Source organism: Capra hircus, chromosome 11, assembly GCF_001704415.2.
Source record: "Capra hircus breed San Clemente chromosome 11, ASM170441v1, whole genome shotgun sequence".
Taxonomy (NCBI): domain Eukaryota; kingdom Metazoa; phylum Chordata; class Mammalia; order Artiodactyla; family Bovidae; genus Capra; species Capra hircus.
Genome location: NC_030818.1, coordinates 91,905,847 through 91,932,120, shown reverse-complemented (window position 1 = coordinate 91,932,120; position 26,274 = coordinate 91,905,847). Strand labels below are relative to the sequence as shown.

Genomic DNA, 26,274 nt, shown 5'->3' with positions numbered 1-26,274 from the left:
GAGCTCTCAGGAGTCTCTTTACTAAGGGCACTAATCCCATTGATGAGGGCTCCAGCCTCATGACCTAATCCTCTCCCTAAGGCTCCACCCCTTACGTTTCAACACATGAATTTTGGGGGGAATAGTCAGAATAGTCAGAATAGTCAGTCTGTAGCAGTGGCCCTAAGTGAGGCAGAAGATAGGTGGTGGAGATGTAGGAAGAGGAGCCTTCAGCCTACAGGGGGCAATGGGATCTGCAGGCCCGGATGAGGCACCAGGCCAATGTCTGACATCAGCATTTAGAGGGCCAGTGGAGGGAGAGAAGTCCTAAGAGGAGCAGGAGTGGCCGTAGAGGTAGGAGGAGGATCAGGGGAGAACAGCAGCTACTGCAGCATGAGGGATCTTGGTTCTGCAAAGACTGAATGTGTTCTGGCAAGTTCTCTTATTTTGGGACAAAGGATCCATGCCAGTGTCAAAGGATGGGAATTTTGCTCCCTCCCCGCAAAGTATCATTTAAGGAGCTGGACAACAGGGTAGCCATCTATGGGATGCTAAACCATTCCTGGAGCACTGTGGTTTGATAAGCCCCTTAGGTATGTGTGTGTGTGTGTGAGGGGGGTGAGAGCCCTCACAATGGCCAGCTAGATGAGCTAGCGACATAGTTGCCAAGCTTGCTTCAAAGGAGGGTGGTACACTTTCACTGTGGTACTTCTGCTTTGCTGAGTGGGACCTGGAGGCAGGGGCCGGGGCTGCATTACTCTGGTCAGAGAAGAGAAACATCACAGCCCGCAGCTGTCACTCTCCCCATTGCCCTCCAAATGAATGATGAGCAGATATTTAAAGAATATTAATATGTAGTGGCACCAAATCTAAGCCTTCTAAGGGCACTAAAATGTATTTCTTGCATAAATGAATGAAAGATGAACAACTGAATTCACAGATGACATGTTTATAGAAATGTATCCTTTTCTGTAAACTACCAGAAGCATGTTAAGTATATTGTAGATACATTTTTTATATCAACATCTCAGCCTCATATCATCACATTCTCTTAATTTTTCTCCTACTTTCTCAGTCTCTTTAATGGGGCCCTTCCCTCTTCCCAAGCCTCAAATACTAGCTTCTGGAGGTTGAGTCCAGTATCCTCATCTCTTTTCTTTATACTATCTTCCAACATGCTCTCATCCATTTCCGTGGCATTAGATACCATCCGTGGGAGAATGACTCCCGCATTTACATCTTAAGTCCAAAGGTTTTCTCTGAGCCCCTGCTTACGTCTAACTGTGTGTCTCACAGAGTTTTTGATTCACCCCACCCCCGTTCTTCTCATTCCTATTTAAGTCAGAGTCCAGGAGACCTCTCCAATTCATCCTTCGCTCTTTCCTCCATCCATCCTACAGTCTAATCCATTAGCATGTTCTGTTAATTCTTCCTCCAGAATTCTTCCTCCAGAATTCTTCCTACATCATCTCCTTCTCGCCACCCCACAGCTCTTGTCTTTGTCCTGCTGCCTGGAAGAAGTCCAGTGAAGAACATGCTGTATGCACGCTACATCTTTCATGAACTGCTGCCCGATTCATAGAATTTTAATCCTTCCTCTGCCCAGCCCCTGGGGACCACAGTGTTCCCACTAAGAAGTATATGCACATGCTCAGTCAAGTCTGCCTCTGTGACCCCATGGACTGTAGCCTGCCAGGCTCTTCTGTCCATGGAGTTTTCCAGGCCAGAATACTGGAATGGGTTGCCATTTTCTGCTCCAGGGGGTTTTCCCATCCCAGGGATCTAATCAGCATTTCCTGCATGGGAGGCAGATTCTTTACCAATGATGCCACCTGGGAAGCCCATAAATAAGTATGTAAGATGTAAATGCTACCAGATACCTAGGTAGGTGTATGTTTGGGTTATGGAGGCCCTTCTGTGTTGCGGGAAACCTTTGGCCTGTACTTGGGGAACCTGACAAGCGGAGGTAACACAGCAGATGTGCTGCTTGGAAAGAAGGCATTTGGGCAGTTTTCTGTCTTTCCTGGTACTTTTTCCTTCTTCTAGAGCCCCATCTTGGTGACCTTGGACATCTTTTGGTCTTACACATGTGTTGCTTGCCTGCTGTCACTTCTTTTTTTGTTTTTCCGGGGTGGGGTGGGAGGGGTTCATCCAGGAAGCTGATCTCAAGCATCCTCCCACCCCCTCGTCCTCCCCTTGGCCTGCCTTTTCAGCCTGTCATCTGGCTTCCTAGTCAGGGTCACTGATGTGTGGGAATGGCCAGTGGGATTTAATAATTAACAGCTGGGAAATAGAAAATTTTAATTTTTAATGAAACATTAATTTTTAATATTACTATATATATATATATATATATATTTTTTTTTTCCTTTCCCTTGCTCAGAGGAATCTTCCCCATCAAGTAACCAAACTGGACATTGGTGTCCTGACTCAGTCCTTTCTAGAAGGTGTAGAACTGAGTGGTCGTGCAATGGAAGAGTGGCAGGTGGCAGGCTGGCCCCCTGTCAGGACTTTGAGACCCTCAAGGGGTAGGCAGGTCTCATTCCCCTGATCTTGGAGCTCAGCACGGGGCCTGACAGGGAGCAGGGACTTAGCAGAAGTACCTGGAGGAGTTTAGTGCCTTGGTCTGACCCCTCCTGTTGATTAAGTGGTAGTTCCCTTCTCCTACTCTCCAACCGCCTACTTTCTTTATTTGTGAAATGAGGGTGGTGACAGAACCCACTCTAGAAGGTAGTTTTGAGTATTCAGTGAAAGAATGAAAGCCAAGGATTGAGCCCCGATGTCTGGAAGCGTTAAATAAGAATACTATCCTTTCCTCCTTTTCCTCCTCCCCTTCCTCTTCTCTTTCTTAAAAATATTACCTTCTCACCAAATGTTCAGCTCACATGCAGCTCCATGGCTTAGCTAATGGGTTGGGTCAGAACGGCTAAGAGATCCCTGACAGGCTTCACTAAGGACGGCAATGGGGTTTGCATTCAGAAATAGTGGTTATAGAATGATAAGCCTGTGTTTGTGTGTGTGTGTGGTTTTTCTGGTTTGAAACCTGGTCATTTAACAAAGCTGGGGGTTTTATGTGACTAAAAGCATCCCATAAGCTTTTAAAAACAAAATACAAAAGCTCATTTCTCATCTGTACTGATAAAAATGCTGAAGTGTCTAAGTTGAGTGGAAATGATGAGAACCCTGGTTTTTAACCCCAGTTCGTTAGCCTAGCAAGTAAATAAATGGGCAATAGATGCAGTGGTTCGGAGCATGGACTTACCGAGTCAGACTGTCTGGGTTCGGATTCCAGCTTGGCTCCTTAGCTGCTTTGTGACCTCCAACAAGTTATTTAACTGTTCTGAGCTGCAGTTTCCGCTTTGATAAAACGGGAATCAAAATAGCAGCTTCCTCTGAAGGGTGAAGCCCTGGGTACTATGGCTTGTTCCATAGGAAGTATCCAGGGTACATTAGTTACACCCCCATTAGCTGTTTGGCCTTGGACAAGTCAACAAGCTTTTCTGAGCCTTGGTTTTCTTATCTGTACAAAGAACATAATACATGACAGGGCTTTTGCAAGGACTACCTGAGAAAGTGTGTGTGTGTGTGAAAGTGTCTCATGCAGGCCGGTGCAGATCCCAAAATAGCTGCTTTCACAATTGAGGGGAAACCGGGAGCAGCTGTCCAGGGCCGCCAAGCCGCTGGCACACCCGGGGGGGTGCAGGTAGAGCTGGGCTGTGGGGTTTGAGACGAGACCCGGAGGGGAGGGCCGGCCCGGCACTGTCCCTCCCCACCTCTGGAGGAGACTCCTGTGTGTGGAGGAGGGAAGCAGGCCTGCCGCGGGGCACTGGGAGTGGGTGGGAGGGCCTGGTTGGTTCTAGAACAGGAGGACCGCAGAGCTTGGTGGTGGAAGGACAGGAGGTGTGGACGAGTGTCTCTTGGGGGCTGGGGTGAGGAGGAGGTGACCAGGCCTTGCCCAGCCCCCCTGGAAAAACTTAGCTTCACCCCTGGCGGAGGGGCAGTGTTGTGAAAACCCACTCTCCACCCATGTGTGAGGGAGAGAGGAAGTTCTCAGAGGGCTGATCTATTTGCCAACATCTCTTTGATAGCCTCACCAAGGCCACTTGCACACAGCAGGGGCCCGATGGGGCCACCAAGACTTTGCCCCAGTCACTGGGCCTCTCCCCGCAGTGGCTGAAGTGCAGGCACATGGCGGGGCCCTTGTGTGACAGGGGTTGCTCTAAATGACTGTGCTTCAGTCTCCACTTCCCGCCAGGGAAGGGCAGTCTCTTGCAAACCCAAATGGGGTTGGAGCTGAGTCCCCACCCCATTCCCGCCTTAGCCTGGGCCCCAGCCTCTGCTCAGCCTTTCTGCATTTACTCTTTATAGTTGGTTGGTTTGTCTTCGCTCTTACATTGCTTCCTGTGTTTGTGTTGGCTCTGCCAAGTCCCTTTCAAGTGTGCTGAGTGCACAGAACACTCCCCTCCCCCACCCCCGGCTTTGTAAGGAGGAGACGTGATCTGAGAGAGGTGACAGCCAGGGTCCCCGTGTTTCATCCCTGGCTACTGTGAGCCTGCAGGATCCTTTCTTAGTGACTGTCTGCTCCTTGTATGTCAAATGAACAATAACACCAGAAACCCCTTAGTCCTATACCCAGGTTACAACCAAAAATTCCTTTCTGGCAAAAGGCAGATTGAAACAGCTTCTTCCTCTTTCATCTCTAATGTCACTGTCTTGTCCCTCTGCGTCAGGCATCAGGGCTTTCTCTGGGTCAGATGGCACCCATTGGGATAAATAAGGTCTAAAGATGCCACTGGCAGCTTAGGAAGGGGCTGGGGAGATGGGAGTGGGATATTGAAGGAAGATGAGGATAGGGGAGGCAGGAAAGGGGGACAGAGGGCATGAGCTATACAGGTAAGACCCCCCTAGGGCCCCCGCTAAAGCAGCCCCCAGGCACCTGGGCCACCGTCTCCTGTTCCTCACCCAGAAGATGCCGCAGATGTCTCACTGCCAGCTGACTGTTGGGGTTAAACTCCCATTAGGATTCAAGGATGGTTACCACCAGCCACGGCTGAGCCGTTTTCCATCAGATGTCTCCGTCCCACCTTAGCAAGGCCATCCTGACTCATGGACTCTGTTTTGTCACCAGTAAACGCCCCGAGGTTGTGACTATGACAGATTGGAAGGCGCCCGTGGTGTGGGAAGGCACTTACAACCGAGCCGTCTTAGACGATTACTACGCCAAGCAGAAAATTACCGTCGGCCTGACGGTTTTCGCCGTCGGAAGGTAGGTGTCGCTAATAAAAATAACCTTGACTTTTCCTTTGTCCCACTGTCAGAAGGTTGGTGAGGGGCTCCCTGGGCTCATGGAGGCTGTTCCTGGATGTGTCTGAATCATTAGACAGGAGAATGGAGCAATAGGACTGTTTCAGGCTCCTTTTAGCTGAGGCCCCAAGAGCCTGAGAACAAGACAGTGGATGGGAGTGGACAGCTTCCCACCTGAGCGAGGCCTCGGTTGCAGGTTAGAGTGTCTGCCACACTCACTGGGCCTGGAGTTTCCAGCACACACAGCGCCGCCTCCACTCTGACCTCCACGGCCCTCTCTGGGAATTCCAAAAATGCCAGCTATTAGACAGCCCAAACGTGTGTCATTGTTTCTCCCACACACTCAAGACCCCAACTGAGAACTAAGGACAGAAGTGACTAAGCGCGGAGCTTCCCCACGTCAGCCTGGCTGACCACTCTCCCCAGGCTTCCGCAGCTGCCTCTGCCCTTCTCCTCCTAGAGGCTTTGGCCCCCGGAGATCTGGCCAACCAGAACTTCTTCTTCCAGAGGTTGGATGGGTTCCTGTTTCTGCTTCCAGTTCCTTGTTTAGAACGACATTTCTCCCCAAACTGCAATCATTCTTACTTAAAAGTTGGAGCTGTGATAATAGTTTAAAATATAACCCATTTTGTTCCTTTGGTGATTTTTTTTTTTCTTTATCAAAACGAAAGCAAAGGTTTACTTTTCCTATTAGCCTCCTCCCTGCAACCCCCCTCCACGGGCCTTCCCATCTGTATCTTTTCCGAGCGCCACATGGGAAGTTGACTGCTCGCTTGTACAGAGAGCGGTGAAGGCCCGGGTGGATCTGAGTGAGGATCTGTGCGTCTTCACTTCCAAGACCGTCCCCAGCCCAGAGCCCGGAAGCCATCGCCCTCACCCTACTGGTCAAGTCCTGATGTCACCACCTGTGCTGATCCCAGGGGCATCTCTGATGGAGAAGGGTGACTCTGGAATTTTGACATTTTTACTGGAAGAATCTGTACTGTTATGAGTCTGGAGCAGATGCTTAGCTCACCTCATCCTTTGGTATGAGAGGGGACGAGCCAGCCACCCTGTAGACTGATTTACTCCTGATGTTTCCACAAAGAACAGAATGTGGCCAGCGGTTCCACGATGGCTTCACCCTCGTATTCGCAGCTTCACAGAACCAAACAGTAAATTGTACACCCTGAGCTCTCCTCTTGGAGGCAGGAGGGGACTGCTTGTACTCTGCAGCAATAAATCCTCCCAAGAGTGGATCTGGACTTTTAGGAGGTGTGATGTTTGGTTTGTTTTCAAATAATAGTGCCCGGAGCCAATTGCAATGCTTTCATCTCTAAATAATGTTAACCCTCACAAGGGCCCCCTCCCCTCCCCCTAGGATTGTCTTCCAAGCTTCAGGGCACAATAGATTTTTTTTTCAGAGCCATGGCAAAGTCCCTCTTCATATTGCTCAGATATATTCTACTGTAAACCCCGGGGTTTTTCCAGAGACCAATATTAAAACCACAGTTTATTTTTGTAGAAACAAATGGGAATCCAAACTGCAACTAAGGAGCAAAAACAAATGCCAGTTATTATTACTCACAAAATGTCATAACTGGCCGTGAGTGTGATCAGTAAATTAAACTTAGTCCACATCCGCTGAGCATGAGTCTGGGGGTGATGCAAGTTGTGTTAAGCCAACTCCCTCTTTCCTTCTCTATCATCCCCACGCTGTCACATGATAAGTGTGTAGTTTGGCTCACAAAAGACATGAACATGTTTTTGGAATAAATAAGTAAATAGCTAAAATACCACATCTGTTAGAAGGACCTAAGTCCAAAACACTGACAACACAAACTGCTGGCAAAAATATGGAGCAAGCAGAACTCTGATTCACTGCTGGCGAGAAGGCAAGATGGTTCAGCCGCTTTGGAAGAAAGCTGAACATATTCTTATCATACAGTCTAGCAATTGCATCCTTGGTATTCACCAAAAAAAGCTGAAACTTTATAGCCACACAAAATCTTACATACAGATGTTTAAACGCAGCTTTAGTCATAGTTTCTAAAACTTGGACATAACTAAGATGTCCTTTAGTAGGTGAATGGATTAATAAACTGTTGTGGTACGTCAGGTGGTAGAATATATTATCAGTGCAAAAAACACAAAATCTATCAAGCCATGGAAGAGATAGAGGAACCTTAAATGCATATTATTAAGTAAAAGAAACCATTCTGAAAAGATTGCCTGCTGTCAGATTCCAACCTCGTAACATTCTGGAAAAGGCAAAACTATGGAGACAGTAAAAAGATCAGTAGTTGCCAAGGGTCGGCAAAGGGGAATGGATGAATGGGCAGAATACAGAATTTTTAGGGCAGTGAAAATACTCTGTATGATATCATACATAGTGAAAAATACTTGTCATTATATATTTGTCGAAATCCATAGAATACACACAACCAAGAGTGAACTTTTTTTAGGAAAGGAAATGAGATAGTTAAAATAAGTTTAAATCAGAGGGTGTTTGCTCTGGTATTTGGATGGGTCTTATAATGGTGGTAGCTGGATAATGTATTGGTGTTTGGCGTAACCACTAGAAAATTCTCAAAGTGAATGTATAATGTGGAAGGATATTCATGTCCCCCATAACCCATTCTCTGGGTCCCAGAGAAGGAGAAGAGAGTGGCGATGCTTAGTCTTAAGGCATCCCCAAAGGACCTAAGAGGCGTGCCACCCTTTCATCTGGTAGGGCAGGATAACATTGGAGTGGATGTTGGGGTTTCTGAGAGATGCCTGAGAACTAGCGCCACCTGATGTTGATCACAGGGTACAACCTTCCAGTTATAAAATGAGCAAGTTCTGGGGATCTGATGTAAAGCATTGTGGTTATTGTTAATAATATTGTTTTCTATATTTATAAAGTTATTCAGATAATAAATCTCAAATCTTCTCCCCAAAACAGAAATGATGATTATGTGATGCGATGAAGGTGTTAACTAATGCTACTGCTGCTGCTAAGTCGCTTCAGTCGTGTCCGACTCTGTGCGACCCCATAGACGGCAGCCCACCAGGCTCCCCCGTCCCTGGGATTCTCCAGGCAAGAACACTGGAGTGGGTTGCCATTTCCTTCTCCAATGCATGAAGGTGAAAAGAGAAAGTGAAGTCACTCAGTCATGTCTGACTCTTAGCGACCCCATGGACTGCAGCCTACCAGGCTTCTCCGTCCATGGGATTTTCCAGGCAAGAGTACTGGAGTGGGGTGCCATTGCCTTCTCCGAACTAATGCTACAGTGGTGGTAATTTTGTGACATATGTGTGCTTCATGCTCAGCCACTTCAGTCATGTCTGACTCTTTGTGACTGTATGGACTGTAGCCCACCAGGCTGCTCTGTCCATGGTATTTTCCAGGCAGGAATACTGGGGCAGATTGCCATGCCCTCCTCCAGGGGATCTTCCTGACCCCAGGCGTCAAACCTGCATCTCCTGCGTCTCTTGCATCACAGGCAGATTCTCTGCCCACTGAGCCATCTGGGAAGCCCTTTTGTAATAGATGAATATACCGAATCAACACTTGGGACATCTTAAACTTAAACTATGCTATATGTCAATTATATCTCAATAAAACAGTACCAAAAAAGGACTAGCACACTTTCGCCTACCCAGAGTCTGAACCAACTGATAAATAAGACAAAGGGATAAATAAGGTAGATGGTAGTGATGATCATCTTCACTGCGGTGAAAGCTGATATTGAAGAATATGGGTTATAAAGCTGAAGGCCCTGGGCCTCCTGATGTTGAACCACAGAATTAGAAAGACGTAGGCACCCTTCATCCATAGCACGAGAAACTGCAGGTGTCTGGATGTTGGAGAAGGGCCTGTATCATTTAGCTACACTGTAGGGCCCAGAGCAGTTGTGAATACATGTTCTCTCCACCTGACTGGCTTCCAAGAGTGAGAGAGGAGGGGCTGGCCTGCCTGGTCACCTTTCAGAATCATCAGGTAAGTCACTTTATCTCCTCAAAGTTGAGTGACTGTGTGGTGGAGAGCGGCCAGAAATAATAGTACAGCAAATCCCAGTGTGTGTGTTCACCCGCTCAGTCTTGTCCGACTCTTTGAGACCCCTGTGGACTGTAGCCTGCCAGGCTCCTCCGTCCATGGAATTTTCCAGGCAAGAATACTGGAGTGGGTTTCCATTTCCTCCTCCAGGGGATCTTCCCAGTGTTCGAATCGCACCTCCCTCGTCTCCTGCATTGCAGGCTGAGTCTTTACCACTGACCCACCGGAGAAACCTGCAGAAGTCCCAGAGGTTACGTTTATCCCATTCTTCTTTGTTTCAGATACATTGAGCATTACTTGGAGGAGTTCTTAACATCTGCTAATAAGCACTTCATGGTTGGCCACCGAGTCATCTTTTACGTCATGGTGGACGACGTCTCCAGGATGCCTTTGATAGAGCTGGGCCCTCTGCGCTCCTTCAAAGTGTTTGAGGTCAAGCCTGAGAGGAGGTGGCAGGACGTCAGCATGGTGCGCATGAAGACCATCGGGGAGCACATCGTGGCCCACATCCAGCGTGAGGTTGACTTCCTCTTCTGCATGGACGTGGACCAGGTCTTCCAAGACGAGTTCGGGGTGGAGACCCTGGGTGAGTCGGTGGCCCAGCTACAGGCCTGGTGGTACAAGGCAGATCCCGATGAGTTTACCTACGAGAGGCGCAAGGAGTCTGCAGCATACATTCCCTTCGGCGAAGGGGATTTTTATTACCATGCAGCCATTTTTGGGGGAACACCCACTCAGGTCCTTAACATCACCCAGGAATGCTTCAAAGGAATCCTCAAGGACAAGAAAAATGACATAGAAGCCCAATGGCATGATGAGAGCCATCTAAACAAGTATTTCCTTCTCAACAAACCCACTAAAATCTTATCCCCAGAATACTGCTGGGATTATCACATAGGCCTACCTGCGGATATTAAGCTTGTCAAGATGTCTTGGCAGACAAAAGAGTATAATGTGGTTAGAAATAACGTCTGACTTTGTGCCAGTACATTTTTGAATTTGAGAGAGTATTATTCTGGCTACTTCCTCAGAAAAGTAACACTTAATTTTAACTTTAAAAAAAAAAAAAAACCTAACAAAAGACCAACACAGCAAGTACATATTATTTCTCCTTGTAACTTTGAGCCTTGTAATACGGGAGAATGAACCTGTGGTAATCGGATGTAAATTCCCAGTGATTTCTTACCTATTCTCAGTTGTGGGGGAGGGGAATGGATACACTATCAGTTGAACCAAAAAAGAAAAAAAATTGTCATAGACAAAAGCCAGAAACATTCTACACGTGCCAATTAACTTACTGGAGAGAAGTACGCAAAGGGAAGTGTTTGGCAACAAGATAATGATTGTGAGGGGCTGTCCTCTTGATTTCAGTGTCTTCCTGTCTCTGCTGGGTCTGAAGCAACACAGAGTTGCTTTTGCAGCAGGAGAACTCTTAGTAGGACATAGTCTACCTTGGTGATCCTCAAATGGTTTAGTCAATGGCCTTTCCTTATCAGGATATTGGCTTCTGTGCCAAGACTAGTCAAGATTCCCAGTACATATGGTGAAGATGTTGGGAATCACAGGCAATCTGAGTGGGTCAGTGGGTGCTCAGCACAAAATGAAAACAAAGCCTCCAAGTAAGTTGGCCATGAAATAAGCAAAGAGAGAGTAGAAAGACAGGGAGCTGATCCCTGTGGGGCATTGCCTTCTCTGAGGGGCACAGGGCATGCGGTTGGCATATAAATACAGCACGGATCCAGGCAGTTGTGGGTGGTCGCCAGTGAACTCAGCCATTATGACGGCCAGAGCACTGTTGTCTTGTAAGATGCTTCTTGTTTTGGCCAAGTCATATTCAGTATGCTGGACTCTGGAACTTGAGTCTTCAGATCCTTGGCCAGAGGAAGTGGATGGTGTCTGAGGAAACAAAATCCTGCAGGGGACTGGAGAGAATTGCCAGGGGTTCCATTTCCCAGACCTGGGCTTCATGACAGTCAGTTGTCAGAAACTCCTGCCACCATCTGCCCTAACCCTCAGCCCAGCAAGCCCCACGTTTGCAGGGCTGACATCAAGGAACCTCTTGTTTCCCCTTGCCCCATCTGCACTACTGAAGTATAACAACCAGACGTGTTTAATAAAATGGTTAGCTGATTTTATGTCAAAAGTAGAGGGGGTGGCGATGGGAGATCCAGTCCTTGTGACTGAACACCTTACCATTCAATTCCTTTCTGTGAGAGAAGCTATGAAATTTTATATATTATTTAAAGTTAAGCAAGTCAGTGTAAAGGGAGAAAGGAGGCAACATTTATATATGCAGGCATGTTTATATTTTGCTCGTGTTCCAGTTTATGTCATTGCTTTACATTTTCAAGTGATTGACTTAAAGAGCCGCCTCCCCGGCTTGATGCTCAGCAGTGTGGGCGTCTTTGATTAAATGAAACCTTCATTTTCTCGACTGTTTTACTGTGCCTCCTACTCTTCCGTTCTTGCCAAAATTTTTTACAACCCAGTAAAACAAAAGAAAACCAACAAAAATCCTGAAGAATTGGGCTTGTAGAAGAAAAGGGAGATCAAAGGTCAGTTAGGACTCTTGCTTCTGTATAATTCAAGTTTTGGGGAATCCATTCTGGACTAGGGAGAGTTCATGGTTTAAGTCTGAAAACAAAGAAATGACGTTTCTTCAAAGATCAGAGAAAAGGAATGAAGTTTCCTTTTGAAAGGATCTTGATTTTTTTTTTTAATTCACTTAAATTTAAAATCCAAATGGACAAACTCAAAAATCAATAGTTCAATGTTAAAAAGCTAAAATAAAATTCCTGATTTACAATTAAATAAATTATTTTCTCAGTATATTCTGGTCTTTGTCATGGATTGTGCATTTTCTCTCAAAGATGTTCAGGACTGTCAGTAACAGAATTTTAAATACTTAGACTTCAAAAAGTCATTGGGTCCTTCTAAAAAATGTATGTACAAAGATAGAAAGGCCATGGTTGAGATTTGCTAATGTTTATAACAACGCCTGCTCATATAGAGCTTCCCAAAGTGATGCACTGAAGTAATTAAATGCCAGTAGGATTAGGCTTGCCTGTGAAGGTCAGGGCGGGCAAGAGGGCAAAGGGAGAAAACCATGCCATAACCATTTCTGGTGGTTACTAGTCCTGACCTCTGGGGAATATATCTGGCCAAGGGAGCCCCAAGACCGACTTGCTGAATTTCTAGCATGACTGGGTGGGTGTGTTTGTTATGAATACAAAGTCAAAGTAGAGCAGGCTGATGTAGTGTGGTGCGTGGGATATACAAGAGGGCATGATTCCCTCATAGTAGAGACTTATTGCCATTTTGCAGATGAGCAAAGTGAGGTTCAGAAAGGTTAAACCACACAGAAAGCATCTGAGCTGTAGCTCACATCAGAGAAGCTGACAAGGATAAATGTGTTGAGCCACTTCAGGCTCCTCAAGTGGCCCCCCACACAGAGAGGGCCACATTTCCTATCAGGGAACATGCTTTATGGAAGAATCTAATAAAGGGGAATTTTTGCCATAAGAATTAATATTTTAAAAACCAGGTGTGCTCCTAGGCTCACACCACTTCCCACTTTTTCTGCACTAAACCTGCCCCACGCGTGCATGCGTGTTAAGTTGCTTCAGTTGTGTCCAGCTTTTTGTGACCCTGGGGACTAGCCTGCCAGACTCCTCTGTCCATGAGATTCTCCTGGCAAGAATACTGGAGTGAGTTGCCATGCCCTCCTCCAGGGGATTTTCCCAACCCAGAGAATGAACCCACGTCTCTTCCATCTCCTTCACTGACAGGCAGGTTCCTTACCACCAGTGCCACCTGGGACACCGAAACCTGCCCCAAGGGCATTAAATTAGTTTAAATATATCATGTGAAAATAAATAAAAGACTCTGTGATCATTCTTAACTTTAGCTTGTGCCTGCAGGACCACTATAAGCCCCATGGGCACACAGAAGCTGTTATGCCAAGGCATTTTGCCTTGGAGGGCAAAGCTGGGTGAAGGGGCAGGTGAAAGGGACAGCCATACCTTCTTCTTTCACTCTGGGGGTCCCAGGAAGCTGGAGAGAAAGAAGTTTCTGTAAGGCTGGAAGGGGCTGTCATCGCTTGTCTGTCTTGTAACGACTCATTTTTTCCTCTCAGCCAAAGTCACCATGTAATTTACTGATAGAAATATTGACAGTTCTAGGAATCTATTAAATCACCATTTATTAAATGTACCTTATGAACATGAATAACAGGCAGGTAGCATACTCACAAGTGTGAAACACCATGGAAGGCATGAATACATAATAAACGATGCATACCTTTTAAAGAGAGAAAGCTAGGGTAAGTGGGGATCTACTGTTCAAGTCTCAGGGATTCAAACCCAGCACTGTCTGACTCTAAATCCTTTGTTCTTTCCACAGCTCAAGTCTTTCTCTTTCAAACATACACACACACACACACACACACACACACACACACACACACACACACACACACACACACACACACACACACACACACACTTTAACCATTTTGTTTTTGAAACCGAGGGCATCAAGGAATCACCACCAAGAACTCTCAATTCTTGTACTAGCATTAAAGAAAGAGAACTTAGTAGACTCAAACTTCACAGATGGATGGTAGGTCTAAACTCATCCTGGAGCCTGGCTGGAAAGCAGTCAAACAGAACCTGAGCGATACGAGGCTCAGGGAAGTTCAAGGGCTGAGAGGGTACAGAGGAGAGAAGGTCTGGGAGGTGGAAGCAGTCTCAGAGGGGCTGCTTCTGAATTAAGCACTGAGAGAAGAGAAAGGAATCACTAAGAAGTGGAAATGGAATGAGGTTTCGGAGGGAGGAACAGCAGGTACGAAGCACGGACTATTCTGAGGCTTTTAGGGAGACCCTGGATGAAATCTCATAGGAGACCCTGTGTGAAAAGCAGCAAAGAGCTTGACAGGGCTTTGGCTGGTTGGGAGCTGCACATTTGCCCAGCATCTGTGCCTTTCTTTCTCGCTTTATCTCCTTCGTAGAGTCTCTGTGGTTTCCATGGCAACTAATGCCATGGTTGGGCCAAGTGACCCAGACTAAGCTAATCAACATTTTCCCTCCCCCCGCCCCCAGGGGGGCAGATGATCTAAACTAGTCCAATCAAGTTGAATCTCAGGCCTTTAACTGGAAATGTGGATGCATTAGGATGATACTGATGACGTTAGAAGCTGCTAACACGTCTGGCTTCCCAGGTGGCACTAGTGGTAAAGAACCTGCCTGCCAATGCAGGTAAACATAACTTCCCCTGGGTTGGGAAGATCCCCTGGAGGAGGAAATGGCAACCCACTCCAGTATTCTTTCCTGGAGAGTCCCAAGGACAGAGGAACCCAGTGGGCTACAGTCCACAAAGTCATATAGAGTTGTACACGACTGAAGCGACTTAGCATGCATGGAACACTTTTGGGGACCACAAGGTAGGTCAGCCTTAGGATGAAATTGACAATAGGATCCTAAGAGCAGAGGCACTGAAGGAACCGCAGTCCTCCATGACAGCCCTGGGCCAGGGGCTCCAGCCTTATCTAAAGCCTGCATGGCCTGTGGGCTCTTGAATGTGTGAGCCAACAAAGTCCCATCATTAAGACACTTGGAATCGGGTTTCTCTTAGAACTAAAAATATCCCCATTGAACAAACCCTTCTAGAATTATTAGTTCCTTAAAGTCTGCCTTTCCGTGAGCTCCAGCACCCATTACATCACCTGGCTCATAGACACTGCTAAAAGAGTGTCTATTAGATGGATGAATAAATGAATCATCACCTCCACTCGCATCATGCCTCATAAGAAGTGCTTTTTTGCAATCAAGAAAAATGTTTTTGATTGTGGACTCTGTGTCCTACTACAAAGTAGATGCGTTTCTACCTGGTCAGAGTGAGAGGTGATAGTCTCTCTGTCATGTCCAATTCTCCAACTCTTTGTGACCCCATGGACTGTAGCCCAGCAGGCTCCTCTGTCCATGGGATTCTCCAGGCAAGAATACTGGAGTGGGTAGCCATTCCTTTCTCCAGGGGATCTTCCTGACTCAGGGATCAAACCCTGGTCTGCACTGCAGGCAGAGTATTTACCATCTGAGCCACTGGAGAAGCCCTTTCTATCTGGTACCTGGAATTATTTCTTCTAGAGCTTCAGGCTGTAACCTGCAGCTCTGGGTTCAGTGTTGCTCGAGGTCAGTGATGCAGGGGACAAACTTCCGCCATCAGAGTAAAACAGCGGTTCTCAAGCAGGATGATTTTGCACAATCACCACCACTGCTGCACACACACACCCACTCCTGCACCAACTCCTGGGATATTTGGCAATGTCTTAAGATCTTATTGGTTGTACAATCTGTAGGAGGAGGGTTGCTATGCACATATAGTGGTCAGAGGCCAGGGATGCTCCTCAACATCCTACAGTGCACAGGGAAGCCCTCACAACAAAGCATTATCTGACTCAAAATGTCAATCCTGATGAGCTGGAAAAATCTGGTGTTAAATTCCCTTGAACTTCATTAAGAAAGAAACATGGGGAGCCAATATGCACAATACCCACCCATCTATATCCAGGGAATATTCCCTGATCGGTACTAAAAGCTTCCAATTCATCTGTTCTTAGTTCTCGGTAACAGTCACAGCTGGCTGCTACTGGCGCACTAAGCGCGGCCGAGAGGAGCTACCCCATGTCCGAGGTCAGGGGCAGAAGCTGGGAGGACCCCATGCCTGAAGGGCGGCGGCCAAGAGGAGTTACCCCACGTCCGAGGTCAGGGGCAGCGGCCGAGAGTGCCAGGCTGCGACGGCGCAGGAACGGCCGAGAAGAGCTACCCTGCATCCGAGGCTGGGGGCGGCGGCTGGAGGAGCAACCCAACGCCGAGGCCAGGGGCGGTGGCAGGGAAGAGCAATCCCACGTCCAAGGAGCGGTGGCTGCGCGGGCGCAGGAGGGCCTAGAGGAGCTATCCCACGTTGAAGGTCAGGAAGGGCGGCAGTGAGGAGGTACCCCTCATCCGAGGTAAGGAGCAGCAGCTGCACTTTGCTAGAGCAGCCGTGAAGAGATACCCCACGCCTAAGGTAAGAGAAATCCAAGTAAGATGGTAGATGTTGCAAGAGGGCATCAGAGGGCAGACACACTGAAACCATACTCACAGAAAACTAGTCAATCTAATCACACTAGGACCACAGCCTTGTCTAACTCAATGAAACTAAGCCATGCCCGCGGGGCAACCCAAGACTGGCGGGTTATGGTGGAGAGGTCTGACAGAATGTGGTCCACTGGAGAAGGGAATGGCAAACCACTTCAGTATTCTTGCCTTGAGAACCCCATGAACAGTATGAAAAGGCAAAATGATAGGATACTGAAAGAGGAACTTCCCAGGTCAGTAGGTGCCCAGCAGCCTACTGGAGATGAGTGGAGAAATAACTCCAGAAAGAATGAAGGGATGGAGCCAAAGCAAAAACAATACCCAGCTGTGGATGTGACTGGTGATAGAAGCAAAGTCCGATGCTGTAAAGAGCAACATTGTGTAGGAACCTGGAATGTCAGGTCCATGAATCAAGGCAAATTGGAAGTAGTCAAACAAGAGATGGCAAGAGTGAACATCGACATTATTTAACTTATATGCAGAGTACATCATGAGAAACGCTGGACTGGAAGAAACACAAGCTGGAATCAAGATTGCTGGGAGAAATATTATTAACCTCAGATATGCAGATGATACCACCCTTATGGCAGAAGGTGAAGAAGAACTAAAGAGCCTCTTGATGAAAGTGAAAGTGGAGAGTGAAAAAGTTGGCTTAAAGCTCAACATTCAGAAAACGAAGATCATGGCATCTGGTCCCATCACTTGATGGGAAATAGATGGGGAAACAGTGGAAACGGTGTCAGACTTTATGTTTTTGGGCTCCAAAATCACTGCAGATGGTGACTGCAGCCATGAAATTAAAAGACGTTTACTCCTTGGAAGAAAAGTTATGATCAACCTAGATAGCATATTCAAAAGCAGAGACATTACTTTGCTGACTAAGGTCCGTCTAGTCAAGGCTATGGTTTTTCCAGTAGTCATGTATGGATGTGAGAGTTGGACTGTGAAGAAGGCTGAGCTCTGAAGAATTGGTGCTTTTGAACTGCGGTGTTGGAGAAGACTCTTGAGGGTCCCTTGGACTGCAAGGAGATCCAACCAGTCCATTCTGAAGGAGATCAGCCCTGGGGTTTCTTTGGAAGGGATGATGCTAAAGCTGAAACTCCAGTACTTTGGCCACCTCATGCGAAGAGTTGACTCACTGGAAAAGAGTCTGATGCTGGGAGGGATTGGGGGCAGGAGGAGAAGGGGATGACAGAGGATGAGATGCCTGGATGGCATCACGGACTCGATGGATGAGACTCTGAGTGAACTCCGGGAGTTGGTGATGGACAGGGAGGCCTGGCGTGCTGCGATTCATGGGGTCGCAAAGAGTCGGACATGACTGAGCGACTGAACTGAATTGAACTGAACATTCACAGCTAAGACGCAAGTAGTTCCCCATACTGGACACCAGAGGGCAGGAATTTCCAAAGACAACACAATCCTAGGCAAATGCTGCTGATGAAAACACTAAAGATGATTAAGAACATTCTTTTCTGAACCTGGAGAGAACTGCATATTTGTAGAAAAGCATAAGAATTTTGCATAGAAATGAAGATCGCTATAAATATTTAAAGTATGTGGCTGTGAAAAATCAGCCAAAGTTAGAACACACTTTTAGTAAATTGATGCTTTGGAATTGTGGTGTTGGAGAAGACTCGAGAGTCCCTTGGACAGAAAGGAGATCAAACCAGTCAGTCCTAAAGGAAGTCAACCCTCAGTATTCACTGGACGGACTGATTCTGAAGCTGAAGTTGCAATACTTTGGCCACTTGATGTGAAGAGCCAACTCACTGGAAAAGACCTTGATGCTGGGAAAGATTGAAGGCAGGAGGAGAAGAAGGCAGGAGAGGATGAGATGATTGGATGGTATCACCAACTCAATGGACATGAATTTGAGCAAATTCCAGGAGATAGTGAAGGACAGGGAAGCCTGGCATGCTGCAGTCCACGGGGTCACAGAGAGTGGGACATGACTTAGCAACTGAGGAACAACAATAACAACAAAACTGTTCAGAATAAAAGGTGGTTATGCTAGCTAGGTGTTTTAAAGATATTTTCGTTGCAAAGGACTGACATTCCCCTTGATTTGTATAAATCCCAAAGGGAGGTTCCTGGGAGGCTACTGGAGAGTTCTACTGAATACAAGGGATAGTTGACAGCCAGATAGTGGTACACTGAGGCCAGTTCATACCTGCTTGTCAGAACTTGTTGAGTGCAATACTTCCCTACTCCCTGTTCAGAAACTTCATGTGGTTGCTTGATATCGGCCACAGTGGGAATATTTGCACCATGGAAATCAGCAAACACTAGGAATCAGGGTTTCATCCTCTTCCTTTCCATTTCCATGTGTGTGTGTTTTAAGGATTGTGTAAAAATTTACTAGCACGTCACTACAACCAGGCCATAAGGAAGAGCCAGGGAAGTACAAGGGCCTCAAGAGTTGAAAACTGTGAACTTCCCCTAAAGGTCTGCAGATACGACCAAGCTCCAACTATCTCCAGACTCAAGGTTTCTTCCTTCAAAACTCTAAATTCCTGGAAAAGAAAAGCCAAATAGCATAGCATCCATTCATGGTTTCAGCAGCTGCACCTTGGAGCAGGTTTACTGGAGGACAGATTGCTCTCTGGGGTGGTTCTCAGAGAAGGACATGCTGTTGTGAGCTGCGATGATGTCACTGAAGTATCTACGACATTTACTTATAGCCGTCTGGCTGTCAATCAGTTCTTTCCAGATATCTAAACTATTCCCTGCTACCAGGATTCAAAACCATTATGCACAATTGTAGCACAGCCTCCCTCACCTAATCGACCTCAGAAAGTGGAAATGTTAGTCACTCAGTCATGTCTGACTCTTTGCAACCCCCGTGGACTGTAGTCTGCTAGGCTCCTCTGTCCATGGAATTCTCCAGGCAAGAATTACTGGCATGGGTAGCCATTCCCTTCTCCAGGCGATCTTCCAGACCCAGGGATTGAACCTGGGTGTCTTGCATTCCAGGCAGATTCTTTACCATCTGAGCAACCAGGGAAGGGACGAGTAGACCACAGAAGCCACAGCTAACGTCAGAGGGCCAAGCTTCTCAGAGTCTGCTATCTCCAGGTAATAACCATTTTGCCTTTGGTTCCTTGGAAAGCCCATCTGACTGTTCTGCAATCTGTAAAATAAATAGTAAATTTAGGTCACATGAGAATTAGTAGTAAAAGACAAGGAAGGAAGAGGGGGAAACATTACAGTAAAACTCCTATCTTTCCAAAGGAAGGAAAAAATAAAAATAAAGGGAGGGGATGATGAGGACATTGAGGATGAGGACATTGAGGATGATGAGGATGTGCTCAAGAGCACATTTCTTTACTCCAGAATTCAGATGGCCTCTGCTGGTAAGTCTTCTATCAAGGCTAACAACAGTCTTCATCCATCATCCCAGTTTGCTTCAGACCCTTTTAAATGTGTAAAATTTAAAGGTCATAAGAGTCCAGTGGCAGGGTAACTGTCTGAATCATGTACCAGCTGGCGTGCTTTCTCCTGTCCAAGGTCCTAGTGGAAGCTCACTGCTTTTACACTCATCAGACAAGTGGGAGATTGCTGGATACCCTTATCCGTGGGAACACTGCCTCCAAAATTCAAAGTATGACATAGGAGTTATGTCTCTCTTTAGTAGTAGGAGACTTAAAGCTGCATTCTGGTTCTCAAACTTGGTTGCTTTCTGGAATTACCTGGAGAGCTAATACTGATGCTTGGTTCCAACCCCAGGAATCCTGATTCAGTTGGTATGGGTGGGCACTGGGACTTTCAAGAGCTTCGTGAAGCACTGGGAAGCCATCCCTCCACCTAGACTGGCAGAATTTTCTGGGGTAACTATTTTGGAACCCTGGATTGTATTGAAGGCTTGCGTCTTCCAGGGGAGGGCTTGAATGGTAAATTAAGATTGTTGGTGATAGTGGTTTAGTCACTAAGTTGTGTCTAACTCTTTTGTGACCCATGGACTGTAGCCCGCCAAGCTCCTCTGTCCATGGGATTTCCCAGGCAAGAATACTGGAGTGGGTTGCCATTTCCTTCTCTAGGGGATCTTCTCAACCCAGGGATTGAACCCGAGTCTCCAGGATTGACAAGCAGATTCTTTACCACTGAGCCACCAGGGAAGCCCAGATTAAGGTTAATTGCAATCGATTTCAGCTCTTGGCACATAGCAGCCACTCATGCCCTCCTCCCAGCCATTGGACAGACCGTTGTGCATGTGTTCCTGGAGTGACTTACTCACAGCTTGCGGAAGCCAGGGTGGGCAAAAAGGACCCTGTCTTCCAAATATTGGGTGTCTGTGCTCTGATTGCTTCTGATCACAGAGGTGCAGAGAGGCAAACAACGATGGGCTTCCCATCATCGCTGCAAGTCCCTCCCCTTCCAGCGGAAGTGACTTCCAGGGGACCTTAAAGGGTCCACAACCATCACCTCTCCCTTCATTGTGTTTTCTTTTTCTCCCATTGGTTCTAGATATTAAAGACAAGGACATTCAAAAATAATACATATAAAGGGAAATTAGTAAGTGACCATGAATACCCAGGGAAAGGCTCAGAAAAGACTTCAAAGACCTTAAGTTTATAAGTTAGACTGATTCTTAACACAGAGACAGCCTACAACGATCAAAAAGAGCAAAAATAATAATTGAAAGCTATAACAAAAAACAGCAAACTGCAGTGGAAAGAGGATAATCTGCTTTCCAGAGTTACCACAGAATTTGATTCAAATGTCCAGTTTTCAATAACAACAACAAAAAAATCACAAGTCATGCAAGCAAACAGGAAAGTGTGGGCCATTCAAAGGAAAAAACAAATACCAACTGTTCCTAAAAATAAAAAAAAAAAGACTTGATGGAAAATATCCTAGATAAAGACTCTAAAATAACTGTCAAAGATGCCCAAAGAACTAAAGGAAGAGGTGGAAAAATTTAAAAATGAAGTATGAACAAAATGGAAATGTCAATAGAGAGAAGATCTAAAAATAAACCAAAAAGTAATCCAGGAGCTGAAAATTACAACAACAGAAATAAAAAATCTGCTAGAGGGATTCAAAGACAGGTTTGAGGAAGTAGAAAAAAGAATCCATGAACTTGAAAATAGGACTGTGGAAATTATTGTGTCTGAGAAACTGAAAGAAAAAAGATTGCATAAGAGTGTACAGAGCTTAGGAGATGTGTGGGATACTAGCAAGCTGAGCAATATATGTATTGGAAGAGCCCCAGCAGGAGAGGAGAATGTATTTGAAAAAGTAACACTTGAAACTCTCCCAAGTTTGATGAAAGACATGACTATAAACATCCAAGAAGCTCAATACACTCCAAGTAAGAGGGGCTCAAAGTGACCCACACCAAGACACATGATAATCAAACTTTTGGACGACAAAGGGAAAATCTTGAAAGAAAGCAAGAGAGAAGTGATTCATCACATAGGACAGAACCTCAATAAGATTATTGGCAGATGGCTTCGGAAGCCAAAAGGGAGTCTTGCAGGTTGAAATGAAAGGACATTAGCCAGTTACCCAAACCTACATGAAGAAATAAAAGATTGCATAAAAGTATACATATGGGCGATTATAAAAGCTAGTATTATAACAGCTGCTTGTAACTCCACTTTCTGTTTTCTACATTGTTAAAGAGACACACACACGCATATATATATATTTTAAAATTAGTATTATTATAAACTAGTATTATTTAAAAACTAGTATTTTAAAACTGTCTAAAACTAGTATTATTATAACTTTTGTTTGTTTTCTACATTATTAAAGAGACAGATAAATATATATATACATATGTTTTATTTATTTATTTATTTATTTTTAAAATTTTATTTATTTTTTTATTTTTAAAATTTTATTTTATTTTTATTTATTTTTTTTTGTCATTTTATTTTATTTTAAATCTTTAATTCTTACATGCGTTCCCAAACATGAACCCCCCTCCCACCTCCCTCCCCATAACATCTCTCTGGGTCATCCCCATGCACCAGCTCCAAGCATGCTGTATCCTGCATCAGACATAGACTGGTGATTCAATTCTTACATGATAGTATACATGTTAGAATGTCATTCTCCCAAATCATCTCACCCTCTCCCTCCCTCTGAGTCCAAAAGTCCATTATACACATCTGTGTCTCTTTCCCTGTCTTGCATACAGGGTCGTCATTGCCATCTTCCTAAATTCCATATATATGTGTTAGTATACTGTATTGGTGTTTTTCTTTCTGGCTTACTTCACTCTGTATAATCGGCTCCAGTTTCATCCATCTCATCAGAACTGATTCAAATGAATTCTTTTTTACGGCTGAGTAATACTCCATTGTGTATATGTACCACAGCTTTCTTATCCATTCATCTGCTGGTGGACATAAAATTACCTGTCTAAAAACTAGTATTATTATTATAACTTTGGTTTGTAACTCCAAATTTTGTTTTCTACATACTTTAAGAGACTAATAAATTTAAATGAATTATTAGTTTATGTTTTGGGGCATGCAGTGTATAAAGGTGTGTAATTTCATGACATCAGCTGCCACAAGGGGTGGGGACAGAGCTGAAAAGGAACAGGGTTTTGGTGTGTCTGGGCTTCCCTGGTGGCTCAGATGGGAAACAATCTGCCTGCAATGCAGGAGACTGGGGTTCAGTCCCTGGGTCAGGAGGATCCCCTGGAGAAGGGAATGGCTACCCACTCCAGTATTCTTGCCTGGAGAATCCCATGGACAGAGCAACACCTACAGTCCATGGGGTTGCAAAGAGTCAGACTCGACTTTGGTGTGCTTATGAAGTCAAGCTGGTATAAATTCTAATTTGAGTGCTATTACTTCAGGATGTTACATGCAAACCCCAAGATTACCACAAAGACAATAGCTATAGAATGCAAACAAGAGGAAATGAGAAATAATCTCAGATACTTCACTATGGAAAAATCAACTAAACACAAAGGATGACAGTAATGCAGGAAGTAAGGGACACAAAGAAAGCTGTAAGGCATATAGCAAGCAGACAGCAAAACGGCAGAAGTTAGGTCCCTCCCTCTCAGTACTTTACTTTAAATGTAAATAAAAATAAAGGTAAAACATTTATTCTCATGTAGTGACTGGGATGAACAATGTCACGGGAAAATCCCTGCCTAAGTGACTAAATAAATGTCTCTTTCTGTTCTTGTGTGTTCTTCTTATATCGTTTCCCTGTTTATTGCAACCACGCCTTCTTAATTGTAAGCCATCTAAAACAATTCCTGAATGGAGATGGGCTTTAAAATAGGTTTCATAACATTTTTATACCGATTCATGCCTCACCACCCTATTTGTCCAGCTAAAGAGCATCGCATCCCCTGGTTCCACCACCGCCACCTTTTAACCGGCCTCCTGATGGCCCCCATCTTGGAGAGGTTCTCACAAAAAGAGAAACTTCCCTATGTGAGTAGTGAAGATAACTTCTGAATACAGTTTAACTGTAAGTAAATTTTAACTTCCTCTCTTTGTCACAATGGGTGATTAACATTGATCTACCTTTCATTTCATTGACCTTTCCTTCTACAGTGTCCAATTTCTTTGTAAGTCTACCCGCTAACATTTTTATTTCAAATATAATACTTTTGAAGTTCTAGTTTTTAATTGCTTTCATTCATTTGCTGATTCCTATCTGTTCACTCATTTTGAACAAGTTGTCCATTAAATGCTCAAACTTTTTTTTTTTTTAATAAAAGCTGCTTTAAAGTCCTTATTTACGATTTCCAATGTTTGAGTTATATTGGGGTTCATTTCTTGTCAGTATGTGTCCCATATTCCTATCTGGCATTATGGATGGCATGTAGAAATTCTGGATCTGTTATTTTCCTCTGTAGAGTGCTGATTTTTGTTTGGACAGTTAGTTAACTGATCTGGACCTAAAGTCCAAAACCTATTTCTACTGCAGAAGGCATCAGTTGAAATTACTCAATTTTTATAGCCTTGTAAATGTTGCTATCTCCTGGGGAAACTAAAGTCTTTCCTATGCACGGACAGTTAAATTGTCATCCAAGGTTTTGGTAAGAGTTTCTATGCCAAGTTTGGGGTACCTCATTCTGTGTATCCCTTTTTCTGGGATTTCCCTATGCTTTTCAGCCTCCTTAACAACTCTATCCTCTGACTCTTCAAGTCTTTCTATTGAGTTGTAGCCACTTAGCTCTATGTGAATTGAGGGATAACCTCAAATGAAAAGCTGTATAAATGTGAATTTTACCCAATACACTTCCCTCCCTTCAAGGACTGGCATATTTCAATCTCTCTCATTTACCTTCAGACATTGATAATTTTATTTAACTTTTTCTTTAAATTTAACCCAGAGCATATGACTATTATATAATATATGGGAGCATTAGTCTGGTATAACGTATTCAGTTGTGATCCAAAAGAGATTCTAATTCTGCACTAATTTAACTTAGTTATCCTCCTTTACCACCTTTTTTTCTTTGAGGAAGAACTGAAATCAACAGAAAATCTCTAACATTGATACAGCTTTTATTTTGTATATGAATCATGTATAAAGTGAAAGTGTTAGTTGCTCAGTCATGTCCAACTCTTTGTGACCCCATGAACTGCATCATGCCAGGCTTCCCTGTCCTTCACTATCTCCTGGAATTTGCTCAAATTTATGTCCATTGAGTAGGTGATGCCATCAAAGCATCTCATCCTCTGCCCCCCTTTTCTCCTTTTGCCTTCAGTCTTTCCCAGCATCAGGGTCTTTTCCAATGAGTTGACACTTTGTATCAGGTGGCCAAAATATTGAAACTTTAGCTTCAGCATCAGTCCTTCCAATGAAAATTCAGGATTGACTTCCTTTAGGGCTGACTGGTTTGATCTCCTTGCTGTCCAAGGGACTCTCAGGCGTCTTCTCCAGCACCACAATTCAAAAGCATCAATTTACCAAGTGTTAGTCACTCAGTTGCATCCAACTCTTTGAGATCCCATGGACTGTAGCCCTCCAGGATCCTCTGTCCATGGGATTTCCCAGGCAAGAATACGGGAGTGGGTAGCCATTCCCTTCTCCAGGGGATCTTCCCAGTGCAGGGAGTGAATCTGGGTTTCCCACATTGCAGGCAAATTCTTTCCCATCTGAGCCACCGGGGAAGCCCTGAATCCTGTTTGTATTATTTCAGGTAATTGTAAACCACTGGTGAACAATAATGGCTTCCTTATTCTTTTTTTGAATGGTATATTATGATGAGCTAAAGATTTTCTAATTTTGATGAAGTATACTTTATCATTTTTTCAGCTGTTGTTTTCTGTCACCTAAGGGACATTTATCTACCCCCAAATTACAAAGATATTCTCCTATGCTTTTCTCTAAAAGCAAAATACTCTCTGACATAAATCACAGCAGGATCCTCTATGACCCACCTCTGAGAGTAATGGAAATAAAAGCAAAAATAAACAAATGGGACCTAATTAAACTTAAAAGCTTTTGTACAACGAAGGAAACTATAAGCAAGGTGAAAAGACAGCCTTCAGAATGGGAGAAAATAGCAAATGAAGCAACTGACAAAGAATTAATCTCAAAAATGTACATGCAGCTCATGCAGCTCAATATCAGAAAAATAAATGACCCAGTCAAAAAATGGACCAAAGAACTAAAGAGACATTTCTCCAAAGAAGACATACAGATGGCTAACAAACACATGAAAAGATGTTCAACATCACTCATATCAGAGAAACGCAAATCAAAACCACAATGAGGTACCTCTCATGCCAGTCAGAATGGCTGCTATCAAAAAATCTACAAACAATAAATGCTGGAGAGGGTGTGGGAAAAAGAGAACCCTCTTACATTGTTGGTGGGAATGCAAACTAGTATAGGCACTAT

At 44.8% G+C, this 26,274-nt stretch overlaps 1 protein-coding gene across 4 annotated transcripts in view; it reads left to right on the top strand.

The window, feature by feature from the left end:
* LOC102168270 (N-acetyllactosaminide alpha-1,3-galactosyltransferase) overlaps nucleotides 1-12,130 on the top strand; it is a 71,667-nt gene extending 59,537 nt beyond the window's left edge. For 3 of the 4 annotated variants that reach the window (XM_018055705.1, XM_018055706.1, XM_005687037.3), the window contains 2 exons: nucleotides 5,108-5,245; nucleotides 9,586-12,130. In XM_018055705.1, coding sequence (XP_017911194.1) covers nucleotides 5,108-5,245; nucleotides 9,586-10,279 — 832 coding nt within the window. In that variant the 3' untranslated portion in view covers nucleotides 10,280-12,130. Of the gene's footprint in view, nucleotides 1-5,107; nucleotides 5,246-5,977; nucleotides 8,202-9,585 lie in introns of those variants that run through there. The other variant, XM_018055707.1, reaches the window with a different exon arrangement.